This window comes from Heteronotia binoei, chromosome 9, assembly GCF_032191835.1.
Source record: "Heteronotia binoei isolate CCM8104 ecotype False Entrance Well chromosome 9, APGP_CSIRO_Hbin_v1, whole genome shotgun sequence".
In the NCBI taxonomy this organism is placed as follows: Eukaryota; Metazoa; Chordata; class Lepidosauria; order Squamata; family Gekkonidae; genus Heteronotia; species Heteronotia binoei.
In genome coordinates this window covers 93,540,063-93,558,906 of record NC_083231.1, presented here as the reverse complement: position 1 = coordinate 93,558,906, position 18,844 = coordinate 93,540,063, and the positions used below count along the sequence as shown (strand labels likewise).

The window sequence follows — 18,844 nt, the reverse complement described above, 5'->3', positions numbered from 1 at the left end:
TCCACTATCCCGAGGAAAGTGGTCGGAAAAACCGAGGCAGCCACCTGGCAAGCTCCCAGTATCCCATGTCCCAGGCCTCATTTACAACGCGTCCCTGCTCCCCATGATTTTGTAATTGATCGTTTACATCCCTTTTATAATTGCTGAGCACCAATTTATTATATTTTAATTGATCTTTATCTTCGTTTTTATTACTGTCAGGAGCTCTTGCCTGAAACGTGGGATTTTTTTTTTAAAAGTCCCACTCCGCATTTCTCCAAAGAGCCAATCAATATATTTGTTTTGCAAAGGCCTCCGCCATGTAAAATGAACATAGGCCTTTAACCTCAGTTCTCTCTTTTAACAGCGCTCTAATGCAAACTACCCGCGCTGCCCAAAGGCAGAAGTGGCGGCAAGAGGAGCTCTTGGCGCCTTCCCATTCTCGCCCTGCGTGCCGCCGCCTCCCTCCGCCCGCTGGTCTCTCTGGGGCTTTGTGTTTCCAACCGAGGAGCGCCTCGCCCGGATGTTCTCCAAGGCACTGACTCAGAGAAGCCAATCGACACAGCAGTAGCAAGAGGGAAAAAAGCCCGAGAAGCTGAAGCCCGGGCACCTCGCTTCCAAGTACAAGGGCGGGCTGGGGGGGTGGACGTGGTCCCTGCTGCGTGCGCGTGGCCTCCCTCGCGCAGACACCCCAGATAATTCACCCGCCTCCTCCTCCGGCTGCTGCCCGCTAGTGCGCGGGCACGAGCAAGCCTCCACCTTCCCTCGGCCGGCGGCGCTGGCGCGCTCGCGCACACAACACATACATACACACACACACCCAGGCACGGAAGGAAAGGCGCTCGCGCGCGTCGGTTCCCCCTTGCCTTCTACCCACCCACCTACCCTTGCCAGCCTGCCTGCCTGCCCCTGCGCCTTGGCTATAAAGCAGCAGCTGCGACCGGCCTCGGGGTCCCTTCTGTCCCTCCCTGGCCACGGGGGAGGCGGAGAAAGCACAGCAGCCTTCGCAGAAGGCGGAAGGAACAACAGACATTTAATAAACCCTCCTCCTGGTCTTGCTTCCCATCCTGTCGGCAGAAACATGGGTAAGTCACCTCAGTCCTCCTTGGCCATGTGTCCCCTTCGCTGAATACAGATATTGGGCGGGGGGTGGGGAGAGGTGAAGGTACGGTGAGGAGATATGCCTTCTCTTTTAAGGAGGGGCAAGGGAAATTGGGCCGTGGGGACGAAGGAAGCCGCCCCGTCGCCTTCCTCGCGTCTCACGCCCCAGGTCCCGTTAGTGCATGTTTCGGAGCACCTTTCGCCCACTAGCCTTCTCTCCACCCCCCCCCCCCCCCCAGCCACTCCATGGCTTTCCTTCCACCTTATCGTTCTCGGTCCCATTAACAGGAGAAGGAAGCCGACTTCATGCAACTTCCTCATGAGCACATCCCTTCTGTCCGTGCCCTTCCAACCTTTCCCTTTCACTCAGGGATGGCGCTTACAATAGGGGGCAGTTGACTCGTATTGCTACTAAGAGTGTGTTTTTTTCAGCCTGCCGATAAGGATACTTTTTTTTTTTTTTTTTAAGATTATCAGTATGATGATCTGGAATTAGTGAGATGCAAAGGTTGCAAAAAAGGAGAAGCCAATGGGTGGCGTTTTTTCAGATGCTCATGTGGGATGGTTGAAATGCCCTGTGGAGTTCAGTTCTTGGTCTCACCAGATCTGTGAGCTGCACTTGCAAGTCAGAAGGTGCCCCTAGCCAGAACCAGGACACCCATTCAGAATTCCAATAGCCTTTTTCTTGCATTAGTCGCCAAGTTGCAACTAATGTCATGTTAGCAAAATTTGACAGATCAATTTATTAAAATGAAACTTCAAAAATTTCTACTTTAGCGTGTATGAATATGCAAGCTTTGTTTCCTTATTATCAGAGAGGTCAGTTTTGATTGATTTGTGTGTGTTTGTTTGCTTTGTTTGCTCTTGTGGTAATGTTTTGTGATACTGTTATATCCCTTCAAATATCTACCGTCTTTCTCTGTATACTTTAATCAGAGTACTGATCAGAACTTTGCTGGAAATCCTCAAGAACAAAAAACCCCGCATTCATCTTGAACATAGTTGGATGGTAACTTGCTAACTCGGCTTTTCTATGGCCTGGCTCTCCAAAGTGCTGATTCCATTAAACTTCCTTGGAATGATTTGCCTTCTGAGGACATTTGCTGCTGCATATGAATCTGGCTTGTTTTCAGACTACAACCTCCCCCCTCCCTCAATACACGCACACACAGAAAAAGACAGCAGATTATGTCTTATCAACTTCAATGTACAGAAAAGTAAATAACAACTGAGGATGGTGTCTTTGAGGTGCAGTAATCCCAAAATGTTTACTAGCCTATGCATTCCTTACCTGGGTCATTTGGGACATGCTGATGGTTTGAAAAATAAAGGGGAGGGGGAGAGAACCAAGTAGTCTGTTTTGTTTTTAAAAATCCCTGTCTGGCTGTGTTGAGGTGATTATTGCTTGCCGTGGGATACTGGCCGCTTACATGTTTGTTTTAATTGCCGTTCAATGATAGCAATGAACAGTTTCTTGGCAGTAGCATACCCAGCTTGTCTTTGCACGCTTGAACCTAGAGTAGTGCGATCAAGTATTGGATACCAGGGCAGTTCTGCCGGCAGACAGGCGTGACTGGGAAGTAATCCAAGCCAAGCAGCAAGCTCAAGACAGTGGTTCACAAGGATACAGAGTCTGCAGAAGCTCAGAGGGGTGGCAGAGTTTGGTGTAAAGCACAGTTGTAGACTATCCTGCTACTGCTTTTTCCTGCATCTTTTTCTGGGGCCTGCTGAAGGGTTGGGACTCGGACAGGAAAACCAAATTGGTCTAAGGCAGTGCTGCAGATGGCAGTTCCTCCTCACTCAGAATCTGGGCAGGCTGGAGCAACTGGGCAGGCTGGAGCAACAGTATTTTTGGTATGGCATTGGGACCCCTCCCCCCCTTTACATTGCAGCAGATTCTGAGCCCATCCAAAAGTGGGGGCAATGACGGTGCAAGCAAGTGGTGATACCATTGGCTGCCACCCACACTTGCATTCAGGATGCCCTTGGAGTACTTCCGGGGTCTGTCTGTGATTACATCTGATGCAACCCACAGGAGATTAAAACCCCTACTTAAGGGACATTTAAGGCAGTGCCTTAGAGCAGACTAGGACATCCCTGTGATCCTTTGGGATTTAGCTGTGTATTTCCCAGTCTTCTTCATACCAGACAGCAGGCAGTGCAAACAACATCTGTTTGCTGGACCAGAAGCTTTTAAGTCTGTAGTGATACAATCTTCATACTTTAGCATGGCGGTAAATCATGATTAAGCAGCAGTACTGCAGTACTGTGATCTGAACTCTCTGCTCATGACCTGAGTTCAATTCTGGCGGAAGCTGGATTCAGGTAGCTGGCCCAAGGTTGACTCAGCCTTCCATCCTTCCGAGGTTGGTAAAATGAGTACCCAGCTTGCTGGGGGGAAAGTGTAAAAGACTGGGGAAGGCAATGGCAAACCACCCCGTCTGCTGTGAAAATGTTGTGAAAGCAACGTCACCCCAGAGTCGGAAATGACTGGTGCTTGTACAGGGGACCTTTTCTTTCCCCATTCTGCATCCCCAGTTCAGAGCATCAGAAGAGACTAGTCTCTCTGTACATGGCCAAAATGATTTCAGGAAGCCATTCCGACAGGTGTTATGGCACAGCATAATAGATTGATTCTGCTGTTCCCAAAATTTTGCATAGCAGGACCACTCTGTTCTGCTAATACTTTAGATAAACTTTTGAAAGTGAGTCAAGATACTGCTGTGCCATTCTGGGTAATGCAGTGTTACTGAAACTCTCTTTCAAACAGCACATAGGGCTAAAGTCTTTACAACCTTGTGGTAAGATCCTTTGTAGTTGCAAGATTACATTATGCTTGCAAAGTAAGGTGTTTCTGTTCATTTTAAAAGGCCTCTACTCCAGATGTTTCTGTAACTTCTACTTTTCTTGTTCTATGCTCACCCAGCTTGTTTAAATTTAGCATTGCAGTTTTAGTTTTATATTTACGAGGTGCTAGTGCTCTTGACTGAAAGAGGACATGCTTTTAGAAAAGTGTGCAGTCACTTGGATTGAAGTGAGGCACATATTTTACTTAAGTGAGTGCAGGATTGCAGCCTTGAATTGTAAACTTTTGGGCAAAGAAGGTCTTCACTTGGTGAACTCTGAGAAGTACTGAACACATTAAAGGCAGGTATATCAGAAATAAATCACAACATAAATATTCATGCCATTCTCTTTTGTTTGTTTATTAACACATATCTAGGGTGACCATAATGTCTGAGGCCAGCCAGGGACACCTTGGGGGGGGGGGGGTGGAAGGTAGGGGTGCGCGCGCGCGAAGCGCGCGCGCCGCCGGAAACAGGAAGCGACGTCACTTCCGGTGACGTCATGCCACCGCCGGAAACAGGAAGTGACACCACTTCCTGTGACATCATTTCCCCCGCATCACCTGCCGGAAACGGGAAGTGACATCACTTCCTGTGACATCACTTCCCCCAAATGACATCATTTCCCCCAAATGCCACTGCCGGAAACAGGAAGTGACTTCACAGCACTTCCTGTGACGTCCCCAAAAATCCCCCAAATATCACCGCCGGAAACAATTTTGTTCTCAAATCCTGTATATACTTCATCAGTATATGGGATAAGGCACTTTCTCAACTGTGCTGCATAATGCAGCCTATTTATTTTGTCCTGTTTGCTCTGTTGGCTCTATCTGCGCCACCTTCATCACTTTCGGGGTGTGGATCCCCCAGTGGGGTGGTCTCGCGACTCCCTCCACCGGCTGTTTCTGATAGCCCTGCGCCCCCTCTTTCATTTGATATGTGTCCCGTGCGGGTGCCACCCTCCCGCCAGGAGATGCCGCAAAATGAGCCCCCTTGAGGCTTATGGCGGCAGGGCTCGGGGGAAGCGAGCTAGACTGCTGTTCTTTTGAGGGGTTATAGAGTGTTTCGAGCCCGTCCCTGTGGCATCGGTCCCATCGTTGTGGGACCCAGGGGGCCGGCGCAGCAGCACGCCGAAGCAGCCTGTCACAGGTCGAGATGCAGGACAGGAACCCGGAAGTGACCGACAGGCTGCTTCAGCGTGCCGCTGCGCCGGCCCCCTGGGCCCCACAACGATGGGACCGATGCCACAGGGATGGGCTCGAAACACTCTATGACCCCTCAAAAGAACAGCAGTCTAGCTCGCTTCCCCCGAGCCCTGCCACCATAAGCCTCAAGGGGGCTCATTTTGCGGCATCTCCCGGCAGGAGGGTGGCATCCGCACGGGACACATATCAAATGAAAGAGGGGGCGCAGGGCTATCAGTAACAGCCGGCGGAGGGAGTCGGGAGACCACCCCACTGGGGGATCCACACCCCGAAAGTGATGAAGGTGGCGCAGATAGAGCCAACAGAGCAAACAGGACAAAATAAATAGGCTGCATTATGCAGCACAGTTGAGAAAGTGCCTTATCCCATATACTGATGAAGTAAATACAGGATCTGAGAACAAAATTGCACCAGAAGACACAAACACAAAGCTCCCTTACACTGAATCAGTGCTTGGGTCCACCAAAGTCAGTATTGTCTACTCCAGTCACAAACACAAAGCTCCCTTACACTGAATCAGTGCTTGGGTCCACCAAAGTCAGTATTGTCACATAAGAACATAAGAGAAGCCCTGTTGGATCAGGCCAGTGGCCCATCCAGTCCAACACTCTGCGTCACATAAGAACATAAGAGAAGCCCTGTTGGATCAGGCCAGTGGCCCATCCAGTCCAACACTCTGTGTCACATAAGAGCATAAGAGAAGCCCTGTTGGATCAGGCTAGTGGCCCATCCAGTCCAACACACTGTGTCACATAAGAACATAAGAGAAGCCCTGTTGGATCAGGCCTGTGGCCCATTCAGTCAGGAAGGGAGGAGGGAGGGAGGGAAGGAAGGAAGGAAAGGAAGGAAGAAAGGAGGGAAGGGAGGGAGGGAGGGAGGGAAGGAAGGGAGGAGGGAGGGAGGGAGGGAAGGGAGGAAGGAAGGAAGGAAGGAGGGAGGGAGGGAAGAAAGGAAGGAAGGGAGGAGGGAGGGAGGGAGGGAGGGAAGGAAAGAAGGCCAGCCGCCCCCCCCCGCCAGCCGCCCCCCCCCCCCCCCCCCGCTTTTGGCTTACCTGGATCCAGGGCGGTGGCGGCCTCTCCTCCGGGCTGCTGGCGGGGCTGGCGGCGGCTGCGGAGGCCGGCGCTGGTCTCTGGAGGCCTCCAGGGACCAGCGCTGGCCTCTCCACGCTGCCTCCGCTGGTCTCTGGAGGCCTCCAGGGACCAGCGCAGGCCTCTCCACGAAGCCTCCGCTGGCCTCTGGAGGCCTCCAGGGACCAGCGGAGGCCTCTCCACGAAGCCTCCGCTGGCCTCTGGAGGCCTCCAGGGACCAGCGGAGGCCTCTCCACGCTGCCGGCACTGGCCTCTGGAGGCCTCCAGGGACCAGCGCCGGCCTCTCCACGCTGCCGGCGCTGGCCTCTGGAGGCCTCCAGGGACCAACGCCGGCCTCTCCACGCTGCCGGCGCTGGCCTCTGGAGGCCTCCAGGGACCAGCGCCGGCCTCTCCACGCTTCCGGCGCTGGCCTCTGGAGGCCTCCAGGGACCAGCGCCGGCCTCTCCACACTGCCGGCGCTGGCCTGAGGCCTCCAGGGACCAGCGCCGGCCTCTCCGGACCCCGCGCGCGGGCGGGGAGTGAGGCAGCCAGCGTCCCTGCGCGTGCGCACACCGCTGTGCGCACGCGCAGGGACGCTGGCTGCCTCACTCCCCGCCTTCCCCGCCCGGCCCGCCGGCTCCCCGCTGGCTATACCGGGACCTTGTAATGGTCCCGGTATAGGCAGCCCGGGAGCCGGGATTGGGTGGCCAGAACCGGGAAAGTCCCGGGAGACCGGGACGGTCTGGCCACCCTACACATATCGTGCCTTTCCTGTTGGTTCAAGGTGGCTTACAATAATAGTTAAAACATCCCCATCTAAAAACAAAGGTAACATAAGCTCCACCCCCACTTAAAAGATGCCTTGTAGTCAACCTCCCCTCGCATGTCCTGGTGAACAGGCAGGCATTTCAGAGCCTTCTAAAGATCGCCAGGAGTGGCCCCCCTTACCTATTCAGGGAGCCCATTCAATAGAGCTGAAGCCATGATGGAAAAGCCCTGGGCTCTGGTCGATGCCAGATGAACCACCCTGAGTGGTGTGATAGCCAGCAGATGTCTGCCTGATGGCCATATTTGGAAGAGACACTCCTTCAGATATGTGGGTCCCAGGTCATGAAGAGCTTTGAAGGTTGTAACCAGCAGCACCTTGAATTTAACTTGGAAACAGTGGCAGCCAATGGAGCTCCTGGCCACCAGCCCCTGTCAGCAGTCAAGCTGCTGCATTTTAGGCCAGCTGCAGTTTCAGGGTTGTCTTCAAGGGCAGCCTCACATAGAACATGTTGCAGTAGTAATCCAAGTATGAGATTACAGAAGCGTGAATCAGCGTGGCAAGATCAGATGAGCCTAGGTGATGTGAAAGTTAGTGAATCAGGTGCAGCTGATAGGAGGCACTCCTGGCCACCATGCCAGCCTGCTTTTCAAACAGTAAGGCAGGGCTTATGAGCATCCTCAGGCTCTTAACTTGGGCAGAAAAAGCCAATGCTACTCCATCTAGGACAAGTTGGTTCAATCCCTCTGGAATATTAGCCTTCCTAACCCACATTACCTCTGTCTTGTCTGGATTTAGCCTCAGTTTGCTCTGCCTTAGCCACCTGACAATAGCCTCAAAGCACTGGTTCATATCCAAAGCAGACACATGTGGAGGCTTGAATAATGTGAAATATAGAGCTGGGTGTCATCTGCATAATGGTGACATTCAACCACAGTGCTCTGAACAACATAATTAATCAGCTTTTATATATAATGTGTGTGTGTATTTAAGAGCATGGGTGAGAGAATAGAATCCTGTAGCACCCGATAAGACTCATTTCACCCAAGCTGATTCTGCATTGCCAGTGGAGACTGTTTGTGCCTGGTCAGACAGAAAAAGAATGAAACAATATCAATGCCATATTCAAGTGGGTGAGTAAGAGTAGAGTGGTCAACTGTATCAAAGGCCACTGAGAGGTCCAACAGTATCAACAAGAAAGATTGTCCTCTATCCTACTTCAACTGAAAGACATTGCATGTAATGTGGGAAGTATAAAATATATATTATTTTCTCTCAAGAGGTGGTGCTATGTCAGCTGGGAATGCTGGAAAATTTGCAGCTAGTATGTTTATTAACCAAAACAATGCCTGTTGCCTGTTGTGATAAGTTGAAAACTGACTGTCATGACTATGCTGACCCAGAAACTCCAGCAGGTCCAGAATGTGGCAGTGAAAGTCCTGATGGGAACACCATGAGTGGCACATATTCTGCCTGTGCTGCACCAGCTACAGTGGCTTCTGGTTGAGTTCCGAGTCACATTCAAGGTTTTAGTTATGACCTTCAAGACTTTGAGTGGTCTGGGACCAATGTATCTATGGGACTGCCTCCTCTGTTATGTCCTTGGAAGAGAATTATGTTTTATTGGTTAGAATTTGCTGGTGATCCCTGGCCCCCACCAAAAAAATCTGGCTGTCCTCAACAAGGACCAGGACCTTTTCAATCCTGGTATCAACCTGGTGGAATGCTCTGCTGGAAGATACTAGGGCCCTGTGGGGTCTTTTACAATTTCACAGGGCCTGTAAAGCAGAGATGTTCTGCCAGACTTTTGCCTGAGGACAGTGATGGTGTCAAGCTGGCATCCCTCCCCTCCACCTTTTAAGGGTCTCCTGTCCTGTGATGCAGCGTCCAGAAAGTAGGAATAGTAGCACTCAATATGACGCCATCGGAGTCTCGCAGCTTTTTTTTAATTAAGTAGTTTTGTTGATTGATGTTTGTATTTTTAATTATTGTTAATTATTGCCTAGAGAGCCTGCCTTTGACCAGGATGGGGCATTTCATCAAGCTAAGTAAATAAATAAAATGTTCAGGCCTCCTGAACCATTGGCTGTGCTGCTGTGATGTCATGCACTATTCCTGTGCATAACAGCTGCTAAAGGGAAAGTGCAACTGTCGTGAGGAAAGAGGTGAAATGTCTGTTTGGCTGGGATAAGAAAATCCACAAGACTGAATAGCTAGAGAAATGGGGATAGGGTAGATAGATGGGGAGCAGTAATCTGAATGAAACATCCAGAGATAGGAGATGGAGAACTGATGGAAAGAAGGTAAAGAAAGCCGAAATTTTTTTGGGGGGGGGGGGGAGAAGAGCCAAGGGGAAAAAAAACTTTACGCAGGGGTTTAGTAGCAGGAAGGCCTGTATGATGACGTAGAGAAATTTATTTTTGTTATACATAGTAACTGGGTGTGATACCACTAAGTCATGCTTGACAAAAATGTCTTGAGACAGCTTTAGAGTGTGGGCTGATTCTTGGTTTGGTTCAGAATACCAGTGTAACCCCTTTTTCACAGTCCTTGTATTATTTTCAATGTGTTATTTTGGGATGCTGTTTATAGGATTTTGCTGTAGGAAGACGGGAAGTAAAGGCTAGTGGGGAAAAGGTGACAGTGGGAACAGGACTCACGGGCTACTATTTAATTGGCTGTTTGTGACTCTAAAGGTGTTTCTGCTGCTGACTGGCAAGATTAGAATCAAAACTTGAGAGATTCAGGTGGGTAGCCTTGTTGGTCTGAAGCAATAGAACAAAATTTGAGTCCACTGGCACCTTTAAGATCGGCAAAGTTTAATTCTGGGTATAATATACCGAGAATTAAACTTCATTGGTCTTAAAGGTGCTATTGGACTCAAGCTTTGTTCTAAAATTCAAGAGAGCCTGTGTAGATGCATTTGTTTCTCCAACCAGGGTAGATACCCAATTTTGTAAATCACCAATCCTCTCTTTTTGGGGGGAAATCCTTTACTTAAAAAAAAAAAAAAACACTAGCATATGTGATGATTGTCTGTATTCACAGATTCTGTGTAGCAGTTTATATATTAATCTTCCTGACTGTTCTTTATAGAATTTTTTTTGTACTTTATAACAGTTGTAGAGGCTGAGAAATAATGTATTAAGGGTGGGTTCCCCCCCCCCAGTACTAGATGTGCCTTGTGAGCTCATACCCACTTGGTAAATCATGTTAAAAGAATCAAAGATTTGCTTCTGTGAGCCCTAAATTGCTAAACCTGTTAAAATGTTTTGAATGTTCTTCATGTAAGAGGGTCAAGTCTGCAGTACTGTTTCATACAGGGTTAGTACAATTCATATTGTAATAAAATGATTTGAGTAGTTATTAGATGTCTGTAGAATGGCGTAGGTGCTCTACTGTTGTAATAGCTTCGCTGTCATGTCCCTGAAGTAAATTATTTAAAGAAACTTTGTGGGAGAAATGCAGTCTTTTTTTCTCCCTCTATAATTTTTTTTTCCTCTGGAAAAACATATATCATTTTTGTTCTTTCAAATTGTATATTATAGAATGCCCAACTGTAAATATTGTTTACTGAAAAGGCTACAGGAGACCAGGCAGAGAAGTTTCTGTTCAGGCTATCAGTGAGATTTGTATGCTCTAATGGGCTAGGACTTTTAAATGGACTGGTAGCTTTTGGAAACTGCTTTGTAAGGCTCTCTTAGATACAATTTAGGCCCAGGGCTACATTGCAGAGGATATGCATCCTGTGTTTAACAATCTTTTTATTCTTGGCCAAACATCTTGTTAAACTCACTGGTTTAAAAACATTGCATTTCTCATCTTTATTTAAATATTCTAATATATTCTGAATCATGTGTAGATCTCCATTGCCTTGGGTAATAGTAATAGAATCAATACATTTAATCATTATAACACTTAAAAGTCTTGCAGGCTCATAATGATGATGAATATTTGGCAATTTTTCTTTTTATTAATAGAAACATTTACAGGTCAGCTTTCTCCAATTAGTAGGCCCAAGCTGGTTTGCAAAAGCCAGCATGATGGAGATAATAGCACATTAAAATGTTCTGCTGTGCTATTCTACTCAGAATCTGACTCAGGTATGCTCAGTGGGGCTTCTCCAAGGAAAGTGTTCTTAAGATTGCACTGCAAACTGCTTAACATGTGCTATCACAACTATGAATCCAGCACTGACTATATTACTTAGTATAGTACTATCATCTTCCTTATTGCAGATGGGCCAGTGTCAACATACCCTGAGAGGGGCAGCTGCCAGGACCTGTCTTCTGGTGGGGCCCACTACAACTGACCCCCCCACCCATGCTCTTAGCTGCCCAGTGCCATTAGGGGAAGGCACAGAGATGATGCTGCTGGTGACCGTGGCAGTAGCACTCTCCAGTGATGTTGGGGAAAGGATGTTCTGATGGTGCAGGCAACCCAGCATGGGCAGTGGGAGGGATTTACAAGAGGGACAAGGATGTAAAGGCACATGTGGGGCATTCAGGTATGGGGTGGAAATATATGAGGAGTGCCTGGTGGTAGGTAGATGGGGCCTCTGGGCTATGTATGCCCAAGACCCCTTAAAACCTGGAACCAGCCCAGTTGCAGATAGGGGATGCTGAGGCTCAGAAACGGCAGCTCATCTGTAGTCCCCTAGGAAGTTCTCAATTTGAGGTAACTCCTGATTTTGTCAGCTCAGTCTCAAGAAGTTGTACGCCGTTAGGAAGTTCCCTTGAGAAGATTTTGATTAAACAAATCCATTAATTTCAGTTGGGCTTGCACAGAAGAACTTCTAGGTGGATTGTGCCCTTGGCAACTACATGATACAGCTTTACATGGTTATGATAAAATACTTACACTTAAGTATTCTTCATTTCCTGGGTGTTTTGTAGAACTAATAATCTGATGATTCACTTTCCTTCTTCAGTTGTATCACTTTTGTTCAGTTGGGTGTTTTATCTGCAAATAACACTGGAAAAATCTGTACATATCTTGCTTGTGTGATTATTTGTATAGCGGATTGATTTTTGCAGGATAGATTTTATGGCTCTGAAGATTCTGTGGCTGCGAGTGTAACTCTTCATCACCTAAATCTTTTTTTTTAATTGCAGACTCTATTAGTGGACTGTTCTTGCACATATGTTTTAAACAACTGGAAAGTTGTTGGCTCTGCATTTGTCATCTGACTTTGTGCAAGATAATTAGTGTCAACTGGGGGTTGCTTACACTGTCAGTCATAGAGGAGAAAGTCTTAATGCACTGTACCCTTGTTACTCTTTGGCATTTATTAAGGACTGTAATGTATCCTATGGCTCAGTGGTAGAGTATGCACTTGGCATGCAGAAAGTCCCAGGTTTGCTCCTCTTTATTTCCAACTAAAGGAATTGATAGCAGGTGATGTCAAAGACCTATATTTGGAAATCTGGAGAGCAGCTGCCAGTCTGAGTAGATATTACTGGCAATGATAGACTGATGGTCTGATTCAGTATAAGGTAATTCAGTGTGCTCATCATGAAAAACTGTTTGTGATCAGGACAGTGGTCCATTCTGTCTAGCATCCAATTTCACACAGTGTCCAGGAGAGCCAGCAAACAGAACACAGTAGCCAAGGCCTTCCCCTTACATTAGCATTCAGCATTCATTCTGCTTACACTAACATTCATTCCCCTTACACTAGTATTTAGCATTACACTAGCATTCAGCATGCCTCTAAATGTGGAGATTCTTTGTAGTCACCAAGGCTAGTAGCCATTGATGGACCGGTCCACCATGAATTATATTTGACCCCTAAGAGATGAACCATCCTTTATTCAAATGACAATGTGCCCCTTGGTGGAAGTGAAAGAGTTGTTTCTCCAGGGGGTTACATGGTACACCTTGATGTACACACGATTTTGAACTTTTGAGTCATGTTGGTCTGAATTGGAATGTTTGTCTGGTCACTTGAAAACCATTTGTTCTCACCTTAGCTAACTATCTACAGTTCTGACATGGATGAGCTTTCTGGATATAAAATGCGATGGATGCTTGATTTGCATCTAACCTTCCATTTAACATCTGCATTCACTCCTCTTCTTCAGTGTCTTTTACATGCTGCAGTTCCTTGGAGAAATATCCCCCCCCCCCCCAATCCACTGAATGCTTTAAAAGCACCTCTCATACCTTCTTGAGGATTATTTGCTCTGGGCTGTGAAATGAAAGGCAGAATGATAATCAAGTCATGAGAAAAGGATGCTTGAGCTGTGAATTTCCTTCTAAGTGGGCAGAAGTAATTGGTTGCTACCAGGTTCCTAAAGCAGAAGTATTCAAGATGTTGTGCCAATCTCATACCCCAATTCTAAATGCATTTAGTTGGCAGTTAAGATATTGCTTCCAAACAAGGGGCACCTAGGATCCCAGCCAGCAATACTTACTAAATATTCCAACATATTTTACTTTAATTCTGTTCCATTTTACCAGGAAAAGAAAATCTCAGCATGGCTTACAATAGAAAATGAACAATCCAGTAAGGCTTGTAAAATATAGTACAATGAAAATGTAGCAATAGAAGTTACAACTATAGCAAACAACTATACAAAGTAGAAAAGAGCAAGAGATCAGTAAAACCTTAAAGACTAACAAAATTTGTGGCAGGGTTTAAGCTTTTGTGAGTCACCACTCACTTCTTCAGATATAGCTAGAAGTGAGTCGATTGTCCTATATATTGGAAAGTGCAGTGATTTCAGATGCTGAATGACATTAGCAGGAAAATGACAATAGCAGGTGTGATTGGATTAGGTGTGATATGCAGAGGGGTAGCTGGTGTGGAGAAATTAGCATTAGTAATGAGACAGGAAATCTAAGTCTTTATTCAATCCAGGTAGTCTGTAAAAAGCAGGACTTTTTGTAGAAAAAGCCCAGCAGGAACTCATTTGCATATTAAGCCACACACCCCAGACACCAAGCCAGCTGGAACTGCATTCCTGTGCATCCCTGCTAAAAAAAAAACAACCTGGTAAAAAGTAAGATTCAGAAGATGGGCCATAGACTCAGAACCCCTTAGTCTCTCTTTTACATTGAAGTTGTTCATGTAGAGAAAGTGGGAAGCCAATCCAGTGAACATGTGGTTTTATTGTGGGCTGGTTCAGATGTTATTTTGCCTTTGTGATTCTTTTCAGGCTGAGATGATGAGAGGTCCTTGGGTTTGGCTGTTTCTTTGTCAACTTCATCTGTGTGATGAGGTTACATAAGCATGCAAGTATGTTCAAGTGTTCTAGTCTTTGCATTCTTAGGTTAGGCATATAATGCCTACTGGTTTTAGTGTAGGAAAGAGTAAAGAACCTAGGTGCTATCTATAGAAGATGATTTTTTAAATTTATTATGGACTGTGGAGCTATCTTTTTAGGACATTTACCACTGTTGTAAATATATTGATGAAATGTCAAGTTAAAACACAGAACATGTATGTTTACTGAAAAATTGTGGTTTGAAAATTTACTGGAAAAAGAATAAAGTCTTAAGAAAATGTAGCTAGATCCAAGTGAGCAGCCGTGTTGGTCTGAAGCAGTTGAACAAAGCAAGAGTTAAGTTGCACCTTTAAGACCAACCAGGGCTGGTGCGTGGGAGTAGGCAAAGTAGGCAGTTGCCTAGGGCGCCACCTGGCCTAGGGGGCACCTCTCCGACACATGACTCTGGCTCCTTACCACTGTCACCTTGTCCTCTCCTATCACCAAGCTGTCTTGAACAAAGCCAAGCCACCCCCCTCTCCCCGATGTGTGACTTGGCCTCCCACCTCATCCTATCCCACCACCCTCCTTCCTGGCATGGCAGGCAAGCACTTATTTTCACAATTTTTTAAATAACTTATCACATTTTTTTTAAAAAAATGAAATTAAAAATCAGTAAATTAAAAATGTGAAAAGTTTCAAGTTTGGCGCTCTCCATTTTACCTATATTTTTAATAATGGGGAGGGGCACTAGTGGGTGATTCACCTAGGGCACCAGAAAGCCTAGAACCGGCCCTGAGACCAACCAAGTTTTATTCAGAACGTAAGCTTTCGTGTGCTCTCTAAGCACACTTCATCAGACAAGGGGATCAGGTATAGTGGGGTACCATTCACCTATCAGCCAGAACCTGTCAGTTAGAGAGCCCTCCCTAGCTGTTGGCTGACCTGTTATGATGTCATAGCAGTCTTGAGATCAGAGCTGCCTGAGTTTTGACTCCAGTTTCTTGAATATTGAACCTACAAATTATAAGCACTTGAGGCAAACTGGAAGAGTTCCAGGGTGAGGGAAGAATGAAATGCTCACAGCAAATGCTGTCTGGCTGCCACCAAGAAGAGAAGAAAGAAAAGCTTGATGGAAAACCTTTTAAAAACAACATCAGTGGGAAACACTTTGCATGGTCTATTACCCTACTTTGTAATAGAGGGGATAGGAATAGAATAAGAAGATGGAATGTTGGCAGGATAAAATGGAGGAGAGGAGAATGATGCAAGCTGTTTTAGAGAGCTATTGGGAGGAAACATGAGATATAAATGAGGTAAATAAGTAAAGTATAAGGTCGTTAGGAGAGACAACAGTACAGTGATTCTTTTTTGTGCATTACATGCTGCATTATCTATGTTACCTTTTAAAAAGTATGAACAATGAGCAGTCCTAGGAAAGCTAAGTGATCTGCAAATGTATCTGACAAAATAGTCGAGGGTTGTATTTAGCAAATGTGTTACAGGTCCAACCCAGGGATCTCTTTGGGTAGACCCCAGGCTAGCCTAATCATCAGGTCTTGGAAACTAAATAGGGTCTACCCTGGGTCTCTGGTCAGTGGCTGAGCTCCTTGTGGCAGACAGAGCTGAGTGGACTTTGTCTGGAAAAGGGAGTTTTCAGATGGTTTGAAACTCTCTGAGGGAGATTTTGCCAGCGCATCAGGCAATCTCCAAGTACAAACTAGATCACACAATAACACACTGAGGGAAGAACTGGATTCTGGGGGTCAGCAGAGGTACCCAAGACTCAGACCAGAGGACTAGCTGTGGGACTGAGACGCATCGGAATTGAGGGGTGCGAGTCCTGGAAGATAGCTAGTGTGGAAGGGTCTGAGAGGGAGAATACTGACACCAGTCAGGAGTTCTCCATGTGTGTGTGGAAGAGTGGTTGAAGTTTGTTATTTATATGATTTGGCACTGCCGAAGCTAGGGCTAAAACAACTGAAGGAACAGCATTCTGAGTGCCCAGAAGGCACAGCCTGTGTGAAGTAGAATCCAGTGGGATTCTGAAACTTGCCTGGTTTATTGTTTATTTTTAAGATCTTCTGCCAAAGTCTTGTTATATTTTTACCTCAGCCTGAAAAAGTCTCTACTCTCTGTAATTATTTTATTCGGCCAGCCAGCTGCCAACTGATTTGCCTTTTAATATTGAACAGTTATAATCAATATTATTTCATCCCCCTCCTTGCTTTTTGTTACCTAATAAACATTTTGTGGTTTTTGCCTTTAAAACTGTCTGGTGCCAATTATTACTAGTTCTGACAGGATTTCTTTGAGTCTGACTGAGAGACTGAGGGAAGGTGACTGGGGAGAAATTTAAAGTGGTCGCCCTCCTGAGTAAAGCCTCTGATGGGGTTCCTCACAGTTGCCACTCATGCAAACCACCTGTGATCACCTCTTGCCTTGAAAACCCTAAGAGGCCATCATAACCTGGCTGCAGCTTGACAGCAAAACAAGCCACCAAAACCCCTGGGAGGTCTTGCAGTTAGAAGTAGCTGTTGTTTTGTATCTGGCCTTGGAACGAATACTGTAAAATACCAGCAACTGTTATAAAAAGGAAAAAATCAAGATACTTCATATCCTGTATACATTATATAATAAAGGGCTTTATCTGTCTACAGTAAATGAGAACCAAGAGGTCGAATTAAAAGAAAAATGGTGATGATGATAGGCAGGGCTTTTTCCAAGCAGGAATGCAGTTCCAGCTGGCTTGGCATCTGGGGGGTGTGGCCTAATATGCAAATAAGTTCCTGCTGGGCTTTTTCTTTAAAAAAGCCCTGTTGATTGATTGATAGATAGATAGATAGATAGATAGATAGATAGATAGATAGATAGATAGATAGATAGATAGATAGATAGATAGATAGATAGATAGATAGATAGTGTTTATTAAAGAGAGAAACAAGAATGAACAGAAGATAATTCCTTCAGAATGGGCTTCCTAGGGACTTGTCATCTCTGGAGATTATTTTAGGGGGAAATGCAAGGCTTTGGCCTTTGGAAGGTCACCTGTTATATAGATTGTCTATAATCTTGTTGATAGTTTTAATGTTTATGGTACTGTTTGTATATATAGGAAATGCACCACAGAAAATGGTATAGAAATATTTAAAAACATAAATCTATTGAGGAAATAGTATAGTGTAGTAATAGAAGAACACATCAGGGTGAAATAAAAGGGCCAGAAATAAACTGAAGTGACAGTAATGGAAAGACAGAGAAATGCGAAGCAGTTGCTGGATATAATACAGAGAGAAAAAGCAAATGTATAACAGGGTTATAGATTTTCCTTTGTGATTGTTGTATTTCAGGCCGATATGAATTTAAGGGCACTAGTTGAAATTTTATTTTTAAAATCCTTAATTTATTCCCCTTTTTATTTAAAATCCTTAATGATAATGAATTTCACTCATTGTAGTGAAGTTTTAAAGAGTCAGAAATTTTAAACAGTCTGTTAAAGCAAACAAATATGCTTAATGTGAGTACAAAGATGCAGGAGACATTACTGAAGACAGAGTAGTTTAGGTTTTTACTTAATAGTGTTTTTAAATGCTTTTTAGGCATAAACCTCTTACTTTGAAAGACAGTGAAATGAATCCAAATTGTAAGTTTTGCTGATTCTTATCTGTAATTTGTGAATCTGCATGAAAATTTGACAAATGCAATGAATTTTTTTAGATTATAATTTGAAATACTCTTTTATTAGGATGCTTCAGAACAGTGAGGAAGCATATGTGCAGCAGCAGAACCTAAATAGTTGGGATTTTGTTGATGTTTGCTTATGTAAATCTGCAGAGAATCCACATGGGGTACTTAATAGAACACTGGACCTGGGAAATTTATTTCCAAAAGCATGTTCAGCTGTGAAGCTAAGTGAGTGGACCTAGTTTTGAGACTGAAGTTAGATAAAAATATGTATGCTACTCTGAGCTTCTTGGAGGGTTAAAAAAAACACTTAAATTCCATACTTTCAAAATTTTATAATTTATTCTACGTTTAGGCAGGATTAAATCTGTATAGGAATGTACTGTTAATCTCTGGGTAACAGATAATAAATCGATATATTCTTGCATGACCTGTCATGGAAGTCATTTGCTGAGATCAAGAAGTATTTTTTTCTTTATTAAATGAATGTTTTGCGCCAGTCCTGCATCTACTTTCATATATAGGAATTGTGACATGCAAACGGAGCTTCCATATTCACTCTCTGGTTGGGGCAGCTCCCTATATGCCTTCCCATTTGTGTTTGCTGATTCTGTACCTGTAATTGAGAAAATGAAGAACACTTTTTTGTTCACATATTCAGCAAGTACACTGGAATGCCTGCAGAACTTTGGACTGGAGTTTTCCTGTTAGTTAATTTGTTTTGTTTTGTTTTGGCTTTACTAGGTGAAGCTGTTGAAGATCCTTGTTTCATATTTTAATGCAAAAATTACTAAAGGATTTTTTTTTTAATTAGAATTTTGACCACAACTCTCAGATTTCACTCATGTACACTCTAATATGTTGAAGTGGTGTTGACATTAAGTTGGAGCTTTTGGAATGATGATCTTTGTCTCTCTGGCATACCCAGGTTGAAATTATTATTTTGCTTTGATGAACTCTTGCTAAAAGATGAACAATTCCAGTTTGA

General features: G+C 45.1%; 1 protein-coding gene across 6 annotated transcripts in view; it reads left to right on the top strand.

The window, feature by feature from the left end:
* Positions 1-765: 765 nt before the first annotated feature.
* The window catches only part of RAP1GDS1 (Rap1 GTPase-GDP dissociation stimulator 1), a 144,135-nt gene continuing 126,056 nt past the window's right edge, over positions 766-18,844 (top strand). For 3 of the 6 annotated variants that reach the window (XM_060247022.1, XM_060247019.1, XM_060247017.1), the window contains exon 1: positions 800-1,064. In XM_060247022.1, coding sequence (XP_060103005.1) covers positions 1,061-1,064 — 4 coding nt within the window. In that variant the 5' untranslated portion in view covers positions 800-1,060. Of the gene's footprint in view, positions 1,065-18,844 lie in introns of all 6 variants that reach the window. The other 3 variants (XM_060247021.1, XM_060247020.1, XM_060247016.1) reach the window with 2 other exon arrangements.